Source organism: Rousettus aegyptiacus, unplaced genomic scaffold (assembly GCF_014176215.1).
Source record: "Rousettus aegyptiacus isolate mRouAeg1 unplaced genomic scaffold, mRouAeg1.p scaffold_m13_p_16, whole genome shotgun sequence".
NCBI classification, from domain to species: domain Eukaryota; kingdom Metazoa; phylum Chordata; class Mammalia; order Chiroptera; family Pteropodidae; genus Rousettus; species Rousettus aegyptiacus.
Window position 1 is genome coordinate 32,741,895 of NW_023416291.1, and position 12,009 is coordinate 32,753,903.

The 12,009-nt window shown below is 45.4% G+C and overlaps 1 protein-coding gene across 4 annotated transcripts; it reads left to right on the plus strand.

Moving 5' to 3' along the window:
- Window positions 1–3: 3 nt before the first annotated feature.
- ECSIT (ECSIT signaling integrator) lies at window positions 4–11,991 on the plus strand. 4 transcript variants are annotated; one of them, XM_016153576.2, is made up of 8 exons: window positions 6–109; window positions 4,922–5,042; window positions 7,623–8,040; window positions 8,390–8,613; window positions 10,526–10,583; window positions 10,696–10,844; window positions 11,027–11,132; window positions 11,631–11,991. In XM_016153576.2, the coding sequence occupies exons 2-8, from the start codon at window positions 4,947–4,949 to the stop codon at window positions 11,879–11,881; spliced, it is 1,302 nt and encodes a 433-aa protein (XP_016009062.1). In that variant the 5' UTR covers window positions 6–109; window positions 4,922–4,946; the 3' UTR covers window positions 11,882–11,991. The 4 variants fall into 4 exon arrangements, with proteins under 4 accessions (XP_036089565.1, XP_016009065.1, XP_016009062.1 ...); XM_016153577.2 differs by lacking the exon at window positions 6–109 and adding an exon at window positions 567–668; XM_036233672.1 differs by lacking the exon at window positions 11,027–11,132 and having other exon boundaries at window positions 4–109; window positions 11,631–11,983.
- The last annotated feature ends 18 nt before the right edge of the window (window positions 11,992–12,009 follow it).

A 12,009-nucleotide genomic window follows, 5' to 3' on the forward strand; every position in this document is an offset into this window, starting at 1 on the left:
GCTGTCTCCTTGATTTGGCGGCCATGACCTGGAAAATCTCCGGGCAACATGGCAGCGCCCAGCAGCCAGATGCAGCCGGCAGGGAGTCCGCGGCCGTTCGCTTGAGTAGGTAGGTCGTGCGTGGGGAGGCGAGTACGAACTGCAGGACCCCGGGGCTGCTCATTCTGAGCCGGCAGCGCAGGAGGGTGGCCCCAGAGAGACCTCCTGCAGGGCCAGGGCACCATGACCTTTTAAGTTGCAAGGCAGGACGTTCAGGAAAAGGCCTCCCTCAGTGTACCCGCCTCCCCACGTCCTTAATCTCCCATTTTGCAAATGAGACAGCTGAGGCTCCGAGAGGTTAAGGCCCTCTCGCGAGGTCTCGCCGCAGGTCGGCAGCTAGTCTGGAATTAAAACCCTCGTTTGCCTATTTCTTCCAAGAATCCTGGCAGCCAGCCTCGAAGCTCCTATAGGTACACTACAGGGTTCAGATTTGTTCAGATTTATAGATTATAGACGTTTTGTAGAAATTTAGCTCTTCTTCCCATTCCACTGATACTTGTTAGGCACCTGCTACATACCAGGCACTGTCCCAGGTGCTGGAGACACACCAATGAAGAAGACAGACAAAAATCCCCCTCCCCCTGGGAAGATGAGTCAGGCATTGAAGAAGTCGGAAATAAAGAGAACAGGTGATTTCAGTAGTATTTGTTAAAAATGCATTTACCAGGGTGATGGGAGCTTTAGATAGGGATTGGGGCAGCAGTCAAAGAAGGCCCCGTTTGCATATAAACCTGAATGACCAGAAAGCAATATGGACTGATCTGGGTGAAGAAATTTCCAAACAGAAAGAAACGCAAATAGAAAGGCTCTGAGACTAGAATAAACATAGCTTGTTTAAGGAAGTGTAGCTGAAGCTGCCAGTGATAAGAGTTGAATTTGGAGATGTAGACCCTGTCGGATTTTATCTTAGGTGTGATATTCCCTTAGCGATTTTAGGCAGAAAACACTGAATTTAGTTCACATTTTAAAAAGCTCCCACTGGCCAAGGTGAAAAGAACTGACTGGAGGCAAGGAAGAAAAGAAGTGGGAGTCTGGGAAAGAGGTCATGGGTTAGGGTGGTGACCTGCAAATGGAGAAAAATAGGTGCATTTGGGATAGATTTGGAAGTAATCAGTCATCAGGCCTACTTGATGGATTAAATGGGGGAGTAAGGGACACAGTGGACAGAGCAGTGACTTAGATTTATTTCCTGAATGACTAGGAATGGTGGGGCCATTGGCTAGGATGAGAAGGAACAAGTTTAAGCAGAGATATCAGTTTGGAGCAAATTAAGTTCGATAGCTGGGTATATGCAAAGTGGCAGCTAGGTATGGAGGCTGGAGCTCCGGGCTGGCGATAAATATTTAGTTCCATCGGCACACATATCATCGTTTCTCAGACAGAAAAAACCTGGACTCTGGTTAAAATGCAGATTCGGATTCAGTAAGTCTGGGTTAGGGCTGAGGTTTTGCATTTCTAATAAGCTCCCAGATAATAATGCCAATGCAGCTGGTCCCTGGAAACTACTATGAGTGGCAAAGGTTTAAATTAGGATCCTAATCTTAAGCGCACATGAAAGTCATTGGAGTGTGCTAAATTGCTGATGCCTGTGCCCTGCCTCTAGATATTCTGATTTAATATATCTGGGGTATGATCTGGGCATGAGGATTTTTAAAAGCTCCCTAGATGACTCCAACATGAACAAAGGTTGCCCACAGGAATACAAAGAAGAGAGGAACAAGTTGCATGATACTTCAGGGTAGTAGACAGACAAATCCAGAATGTGGGAATCTTTGCAGCCTTATAACTCAAGTGTGGTTTCCAGACCAGCATCATCAGCATTACTAGGAAGCGTGTTAGATGTCCAGAGTCTGGCTTCAGTCTTTGCTGAATCAGAATCTTCATTTTAACAAAATCCCAGGTGATTTGTCTGCACATTCAAGTTTGCAAACATTGTAAACTTTGGAGACGGAAGTAGGTCTTGCTGATTAGCTGAGAGATGGACCTGGGTACTAGGAAGAAAATAAAATGTCAAGAAGGTGGAAGGAGGGCCTCACCCATGCCACATTCTTCTGAGAAATCAAGCAATATTAGGCCTGAGAAGTAATCCTGGCTTTGATATAGATGCACAAAGGGCCTTTGTAGGTGGCATTAGCGGAGTGTTGGGGTGGCAGCCAACTTGGAGTGAGTGGAGCATAGTGTGTAGACACCTCTCAGGAAACACTTTGCTGTAAAGAGAGCAAAGATGTGGAGCAGAGGCTGGAAGGAGACTTTAGGTCAAGATAGAAGATGCTAGAGAAAGTTGAAATAGTGATAAGAATGATTCAAACACTTCCCAATTCATTTTATGAGGCCAGCATTACCCTGATACCATACCAAACAGACCAGTATCTCTTATGAATATGGATGCAAAAATCTTGAACAAAATACTAACAAGCCAAATTTTAGCAACATATAAAAAGGATTATATACCATGACCAACTAGAATTTATCCCAGAAATGCAAGGTTAGTTTAAAATCTGAAAATCAGTTAATGTGATACACCATAATAATAGAATAAATGACAAAAACCACATGATTATTTCAATAGATGCAACAAAAAACATTTGACAAAATCCAATGCCCTTTCTGATAATAACACTCAATATTTAGGTATAGAAGGGAATTTCCTCAACCTGATGAAAAACCCACAGCTCACATCATACTTAACGATGAAAGACGAAATGCTTTCCCTCCGAGATCATTAACAAGAGGGAGTGGCCCTTCCTACTTCTATTCAATATTGTACTGGAGGTTTCCAGCAAGGACACTTGGGCAAGAAAAAGAAAGAAGTCATCCAGTTTTGAAAGGAAGAAATAACTATCTCTATTTGCAGATAACATGATCTTATGTACAAAAAATCCTAAGGAATCCAATAAAAAGCTATTAGCACTCCTAAGTGAGTCCTGCAAAGTTGTAGTATATCAAGTCAACATGTAAAAATAAATTGTATTTCTACACACTAGCAGTGAATAGTACAGAAATAAAATTAGGAAAATTATCTTATGTATAATAGCCTCATAAAGAATTAAATACAAAAGAATTTAACAACAACAACAACAGACTTGTACACTGAAAACTATAAAACATTGTTGAGAGAATTTGAAGACCTAAATAAATAGAGAGGCATCTCATGTTCATGGATCAGAAGACTTAATGTTAGGATATCAACATTCCCCAAATCGATCTATGGAGTCAACACAGTCCCTTTCAGAGTCCCTGAGGCTCTTTGCAGAAATTGACAGCTGATTCTAAAATTTACATGTAATTGCAAGGGACTCAGAGTAGCCAAAACAATCTTGTAAAAGAACAAAATTGGAGGATTTACACTTCCTGATTTTAAAACTTACAAAACTACAATAATCAAAATAGTGTCGTACTGGCATAAGGCTCAACATATAGAGCAATAGAATAGAATTGAGAGCCCAGAAATAAACCCTTACATTTATTGTCAGTTGGTTTTCAGCAAGAGTGCTAAGACAATAAAATGGGGAAAGAATAGTCTCTTCAACAAATAGTACTAGGACAACTGGATACCCACATAAAGTGAACCAATTCCTTATACCATACACAAAAATTCATTCAGAGTGGATTATAGACCTAAGTATAAGAGCTAAAACTCTTAGAAGAAAACATAGAAGTAATCTTTATCAAAATTTAAAACTTGTGTAGTAGTGATAATATCAAGGTAGTACAAAGACAACCCAAGGAATGAGAGAAATTATTTGGAAATCATAAGGGTCTAGTATTTAGAATATATAAAGAATTCTTACAACTCAATAATAAAAAGAAAGAACTCAATTTTAAAAATGGACAAAGGATCTAAACAGACATTTTTCCAGTGAAGATATGCAATGGCAAATAAGCACATGAAAAGATGTTTAGCATCATTAATCATTAGGTAAATGCAAATCTAAACCACAAGGAGATACCACTTCACACTCACTAGGATATCTGTAATAAAAAGACAGGCAATAGTACGTATTGGCAAGGATGTGGAAAAACTAGAACCCTTATACATTGCTGGTGGGAATGTGAGATGGTGCAGCCACTTTGGAAAATAGTTCCAGGGGCTCCTCAAAATGTTAAACATGTCCCAACAGTATGACTTCTAAGTCTGCACTCAAGAGAAGTGTAAGCACATGTTCACGCAAACTTCTACATGAGTGTTCATAGCAGCATTAGTCATAATAATAAAAAAGTAGGAACAACCCAAATGTCCACCAATTGATGAACGGATAAATAAAACATTATATCTATAAAATGGAATTTTTTTGGCAATTAAAAAGAATGAGGTCTGATACATGGATAAACTTCGAAAATATGCTAAGTGAAAGATGCTAGCCACAAAAGAACACATATCACATGATTGCATTTATATGAAATACCCAGAGTAAGCAAATTTGTAGAAATGGTGCATTACTAGTTGCCTAGGGTTGAGGATGAAGGGAAATAAGAGTAATAGCTAATGTGTTCTAAAATGTTCTAAAATCAGATTGCAGTGATGGTTGCACAATTCTCTGAATACTAAAACAAACAAACAAACAAACATTACATTTTATACTTTAAAAGGGTGAACTGTATAGTATGTGATAAAGTTGTTTAAAAAATGGAAAGAATGACCCGGTAGAGAGGGGGACTATTGCTGAAGGACATTCCTCTAGATAGTGGAGGCTCTGGCCCAGCAGAACAGGGAACCTTGGTTTAACAGTCATTTAAGCTCCATCTTGTGGATGAGGAACCAGTGGAGCTGGTGAGTTAGCCAGCCATGCAGTCTGGAATGGGGTCTCCGCCTAAGGGAGGGGTCTCATCTCCGTTAGTGGGCGGGGTGCCAGGCTGATACTGTCTCTTTTCTCTTGGCCAGGTGATTGTCCAACTTACAGAGAGGCATGAACTGGACCCAGGCCAACCTGCTGGCCCGGCACCTGTCTCGGGGGTGGGGAGGCATCTGTGGCACCACCTTCGCAGGAGGCCCCTTCTCTCAGGTAACTGCCAGCCAAGCAGTCACTGGGGTAGAGGGAGGCAGGTTTGGGGTTTGCTCCCAAACTCTCATAACCCACCCACTGAAGCCAGCTCTGGGAGGTCCTGGCTGGCCTTTCTGCTCTAAGGGGACAACTGAATGTCTCTCATTTTAAAAAGTCCTGGTCCCACATGTATGAAGGGGTTGAATTTGAAAATAAGAATGTATGAGCTAAGCAGATTTGGGTGGTGACTCTGGGTATAGGAGTCTACATCTCCTTGTAAAGATGTAGGCAGAAAATTGAACTTCTATCCCTTACCCAAAGTGACCAGATGCCCCAAGCCATTCAGTGACCATAGATTGTAAAGACAATGACGATGACAGTGCTGATAATATTAATAGCTCCCTGATTGAGCCCTTCCTTTGTGCCAGGCCCTGTGCTGTACATTTCATTACATTGTCTCCTTTGTTGTGTGTGTGTGGGGGGGGGGGGAGAGGTCTTCCCCTTCTTTTGGGTATTCTAGAGCTTCTTTTCTGATATCTGCCTTATGCACACACCACCTGGAGTGTTAGTTACCTACACTTTCACTTTAAATGAGCACCTTTTTTTTTTTTAACATTGCCTTATCTGAGCAGGACTTCAGGATAGCTGTTAGGGGCAGCAGAGCAGAGACTCCAGTCCCAGCTCTGCTGCTCTACAGTTCTGTGAGGGGGCCTCAGTAACATGGGTACAGTAAGTGTTCAACAACACATGGAACATAAGAATATTCAGTAAATATTAGCTCTTATTAGCTATATATTTTTAAAGATGCTTTACTGGAATGTATAACCATTCCAATTTAAACATTCAGTTAAATTAAAATTTAAAGAAATTGTTAGTGTACCATCCAGAGCAGGGGTCGGCATGTTTTTTCATAAAGGGTCAGATAATAAATATTTTTGACTTTGTGGGCCACACAATCTCTGTCACAGCTACTCAACTCTGCCACTATAGTGCAGAGCAGCCCCAAGCCAGAAACAATCGATGAGCATGGCTTTGTTCCAATAAAACTTTATTAGAAAATGCAGGCAGCTGGCTGGATTTGCCCACAGGCCATGGTTTGCTGACTTCTGTTCTAGAGAGATCTGGTCTGCTCCCTACAGCATGCAGTCCTCCCTCTGGAAACAAGACATCCTTAACCCAAGGGGGATGCCACCATAACAGATGGGGAAACTGAGGCCTGAGCAGTAAAGTGGAATGTGGGTGTCACCTGGCAGAGTACAGTCAAGCCAAGACTCCTGCTGACTCCAAAATCTGCATTATCTTTTTTAAACTCAGTTTTTGAAATTTATCTTCTGAATAGGTAATACAGTTAGTTACAGCGGGCAATATAATTTAAAACTCAAAAAGTTCTTATGACAAGCATGACAAGCATCTGTCCTCTTGTTCCACTACCACTTAGCTCCCCTATCTAGAGGCAAGAGATGTTACCCATTTACTCTATTTCCTCCGAGAGATATTTCACAGAAGCAAAAATTATATATACTTACACTCAATTCTCATCACTTGCAATAGTTATGGTCTATACAGTTGCTGCATACACTGAAATAGCAATTACTAAATCTTTGCTCCCAGGGTTCCTGCAAGCCTCTGGTCACATTTTCCTCAACCAATTAATGCATAAGCTTATTGTATGTGTGTTTCTGCTTAGACACCTTATTTAATATATTGTTGGTTCATTGACATTGAATTCATAGCCAATAGCACTATACCTCATGCCCAAATGAAGCTTATCAGCCACACGTGTTTTTTCTGTAAGCAACAGCAGAGCCTTCTTGCACATAGGAACCCTAGGCAGCACTTCTGCAGCACGCCGGCGGCCATTTTCAATAGCAAAATCACCAGCAAAAAGATGCAAAAAACATGCACCAACCACTAAAAGAACATTGGTTGACAGTGTGAGAGCCGAAACAAGAAGGCAAAGCATCACCTTGTTCAACCTCAGGGGACTCAAGTGCACATGTCCTCAAATGACTGGGAATGTGCCATGAGGGAGTATTGATTTGGGGATTACAAGTACATTTTAGCAAGTAGGCAACTTTGCAAATACAGAATTCCCAAACAATGAGGATCTACTTTATGGAAGTTTGGGATTTTTTACACACATGGGAACATATACTGTTTCACACCCTGCTTTTTCATTTAACAGTATACTTCGAAACTCACCCAAGGCCACACGAAACCTCTTCAGTGACTTTTACAGCTGCAGGTGCTTCATCTAAGCTCACGGCCATTTGCTTTATCATTTCTTTACCAATGCACCTTGGGGCCATTTCCACAGACACAGCGGGTGCACAAAAGTCATTTGGTGTAGGTGTGTCTAGATTGGGCATATTTAAATACCAGATGCAGGATTGTAGAAAGGGTTTGTGTGTGTGCTCTTGTAGTGAATGTTGCCCAGCTGCCTCTGTGGGGGTTTCACTGTTGTTTTCTGGCTGTAGTGGTGCCTATCCTTGGGTTTGTGACCACAGCAAGCTTCCTCAGAGGCCCTTAGGGATGCCCATTGACATTTCTCCTAGGGGCACTGGGAAGTGCCAGATTCCAGCAATGGTTCTCTGTCCCCAGGTGTCCCCCCAGGCCTTGAGGGGCCTCCACTGCAGCTCAGCCACCCACAAATCTGATTCATCTCTGGTGCCTCGCCCACCTGAGCCCCTGCAGCGGCCGGCCAGGGCCCTGGCACCCCACGAGGAGCTGTTCAGGCAGGCACCGGATGGGGCGCAGGACAAGGCTAGCTTTGTGCAGGCTGTGAAGAACTTTGGGCAGCACAACGTGCACAAGCGGGGCCACGTCGACTTCATCTACCTGGCCCTGCGCAAGATGCAGGAGTACGGCGTCGAGCAGGACCTGGCTGTCTACAACCTGCTGCTGGACATCTTCCCCAAGGAGGTCTTCAGGCCTCGTAGCATCTTTCAGAAAATCTTCATCCATTACCCACGGCAGCAGGAGTGCGGGATTGCCATCCTGGAGCAGATGGAGAACCACGGTGAGGCCAGCAGGCTCAGGGCAGGGGCGTGGCTATCCCCTTCTCTGGTCCGAGTCCCTCTGTTACTCCATGGCTCTGTTTCCTCCCTGTCTGGCCTGCACCTCCCCTCCCTCTCTCTCAGTCTCTCTGTCTCTCGTCTCTTTCTTCTATCCCTCTTTAATTTTTCCTTTAAATTCTGATTCTTTTCCTCCCTCTCTACCATCAATTCTCTGACTTCAATTCTGTCTCTGGTTTTTTCCATCTGGCCCTTCCCACAATTCTTGGTCCTGGCCCCCTTGCTGGTCTCCGTCTCTCACATCTCCCTTCTGTGCCCCCTCCCTGAGGCTGTGCTGCCATCTGCCTTGCACAGGGGTGATGCCCAATAAGGAGACGGAGTTCCTGCTGCTTCAGATATTTGGGCGCAAAAGCTATCCCATGCTCAAGTTTGTGCGCATGAGGCTGTGGTTCTCTCGCTTCAAGAATGTCAACCCCTTCCCCGTGCCCCGGGACCTACCCCAGGACCCCGTGGACCTGGCCAGGTTGGGCCTGCGACACATGGAACCTGACCTCAGCGCCAGGGTCACCATCTATCAGGTATCCGCCCCTGTCTACACCCTCAGCTGCCACCGTGGGTTGGACCCCGCCCCCGCCCCCCCCCCCTTCTCTCATGATTCTGGGCTGATCCCTTCACTGGATTCCTATAGGCCTCATTCCTCACTGCAACTTGACCTCTGACCTCTGCTTCTATTCCACTCCCCACATGCACTATACTCCAGACATCTGTCTTCCTTTCTGTTCCTTAAGTGATCTGTGCCAGTTCCCTCCTAGGCATGTACACTTTGTGCTCGCTGTTCCCTCAGCCAGGAACTTTTCCCCAGGACTTCACATTCTTTCGGTCTCTGCACTACCATCCCTTCCTCAGGGTCCCCTTTGTAACCACCCCTGCCCTGTACTGAGCTTGGTCACATTCACTGTGACTCACTGTGTCACCCAAGGCTCAGCACAGAATCTGGCACAAAGCTGACACTCAGCAGCTGTTGAATGACTGGATGAAATATTCCATACCCCCTCACGTCCTCTCCTGAGAGCCCCACCCACACCAGCCCACACGGGGGATCCAAAGAGAGCCCCTCATAGCACTCGTCTGGAGGCTGATGCCAGATAACAGACAGAGTCACTGGTTCTGAGGTGCAGAAGCCCTGGGGGCCATGGTAGCCCAGAAGAGGCAGGGAGTGAGGAGGTCTTCCTGGAGGAGAAGGTACGCTGGGCTCAGGCAGGAAAGGCGAGGCGAGGAAAGTATTCTGGCAGAGATGTGGGTTTATTTAATATGGATTGGCTTTTATTAAACTATGTTTCATGTATTAAAAAAAAGGTAAGAAAAAACCACCAAAATTGAAAACAAATGGATGTGGCTAAATGTCTAATTTATAGGATAACCAGTGAGAAAGTCCTTTTGAGTTACTGTCATCTGACTACCCAACTTTAGTGGTATGGCCTGTATTCTAACAAACAAGATCTGCAAAGAAATCCTGAACTTAATCCCATAGCATTATGATTATTAGTAATGTCAAAACGATTTATGTATGTTGATGGGCAAGTCAAATAAGTGCATATATTACTGCTAATAAGAACCAAGATTAATAGCATGGGAGATAAACATTCAATCAAATGTTAAAAAAAAAATAATCCAGTGTTAAAGTCAGTATATATATTGTCCAGTAAAAGGGCCCAGAAGCAAAACATATACTTTTTCCACCCCAAAAAGTATACTTTTAAAAGTTAGTCCAGTGGCAGAGCATCACACACATTCTGCATCTTGCCTTTTGCTGATTTCACTAATACTATGGTCAGGGGTCCATTCTGTGTTTGGACCCATTGATCCATCTGTTATATTTAACCTGAAATGATGGATGATATGCGTGCCAGCAGTTGTCCACTCTCAGATGTTTCAGTCAGCGTATGTGCATTTTTTAAAAAATTAAATTTCATTTAATTTTTGAACATTCAGAATGTGAAATTAAGAAGATACAAGTTATTCCTTCCCTCCCTGTCCTCTATAGAGGAAAACACTGTGACCTATTTGTTGTGTCTCCTTTCTGGGGTATTCTGTGTGTGAAATTCTTTTTCTTTTCTAAATTTCACAAGCATTGAGCACTAACTGCATTGTCAGTGGTTTAAAACCACCTCAATTAAGTGCTGTTATAATCCCCATTTGATTTGGAGAAACTGAGGCACAATGATTTGGTCAAAGTCATACAGTTTTGGCAGAGCTCAGATTTTAACACAGGTGGGTAGGCTCCAAGGTTCCTGTTATGTGAACATCTTAAATGTTAGCAGCTATGATGCTGAACTGGATAGATGTGAGGATGAGGTAGGCTTGAGTGACACGTATGAGGCCCAGTAGATGGGCTCCAGATTCGCTGGGACCCCCTTCCCCATTTCTCTCTCCCCAGCTCCTCTTTGGGGACTGGGGATCACCAGCTTCCACCCCCGCTCTTGCCTTCAGATGCCTTCATCCAAAGACTCCACAGATACAGCGGATCCCACCAAGCCACACATTGTAGGTAAGGCCCTGTGCATGGGGCAGCTGGTTTCTTACCGGGCCTGCTGGGTGGACCCCTGGGCCTCTGGACAGAGACCCTCAGCCAGGGTCCCCCGGGCATGTTTCCATACCAGGAATCCAGAGTCCTGATCAGCAGGCAGCGCTGGCCCGCCACAACCCAGTCCGTCCTATCTTCGTCGAGGGCCCCTTTTCCCTGTGGCTCCGTGGCAAATGTGTCTATTACCACATCCTCAGAGCTGACTTGCTGCCTCCTGAGGAGAGGGTGAGGGCCCAAAGCACAAGTGAGGGTGGGAGGGGGCACTGCCCTGAGGGCTTGTGAGGGCTCACAGAATGTGGCAAGAGGGCAGTTCCTGGTGATGGTAGGGGGCAGGCTGGAGGTGGCTGAAAAATCAGAGGCAGGGCTTCTGACCCTGCCTGCATCCCACCACCACCACCCCGTGGTAGGAAGCAGAGGAGATTCCAGAGGAATGGAACCTCTACTACCCAATGCAGCTGGACCTGGAATATGGGAGGAGCAGCTGGGATGATTACGAGTTTGACATCAATGAAGGTAAAAGCAGGATAAGCAGGACTCCAAACACCGCACTGGATAAGCTGTGACTTCTGGGGTTGAGGGGTGGGATCCAGACTGAGACCCAGCCCAGCTCCCACACACACCTAGCAGATGCCCAAGCACATGCGCATGCATGCACACACAAACCCAGGGGTTCCAGCCTGTCTGCCCTGTCATGGAACACCTCTGCAGGCTATCGAGTCTGACCAGGGCAAGGCCTTTGGGGGAAAAAGCAGCTTATATTCTTAGGGTCTCAGGGGAGGAGCACACCACTCAGCCTCAGTTGGGGAGTCGGGAGGCCTTTCTTATAGAATCCTGAAGAACCAGAAGGTATCACCCAAGTGAAGCATGGGATGGGTAGCCTAGGAAGAGTGTATATCTTGTGCAAAGGCAAAAAGGAGCTTAAAGCTCCTGCCTTTGGCCTGGAAGGGGGACTGAGATAGGGGACTGCTCCAGTCCCCACTGCACAAACTGAGGGCCTGTCTCTCGCAACAGTGGAAGAAGGCCCCATCTTTGCCATATGCATGGCGGGGGCCCACGACCAAGCTACACTGGCCAAGTGGATCCAGGGCCTGCAGGAGACCAACCCAGCCCTGGCCCAAATCCCAGTGGTCTTCCGCCTGGCAGCATCCACCGGGGAGCTCCTGGCATCCTCCTTAGGACAGGAGGAGCCGTCCCCACCACCACCTGACGGACAGGAAGAAGAGGAAAATAATTCGCAGCGACAACAGCAAGGCCAGAGTTGAGCCTGAGTGGGCACATGGGCACAGACTTGGACTGGCGTGAAAAGTGTGATATGACCTTCAAATGTACAGCAAATAAAAGTTTCCCGGCTTGGGGCTGCCTTCCCTTCCCTCCTCTGCTCTCTGGCAGT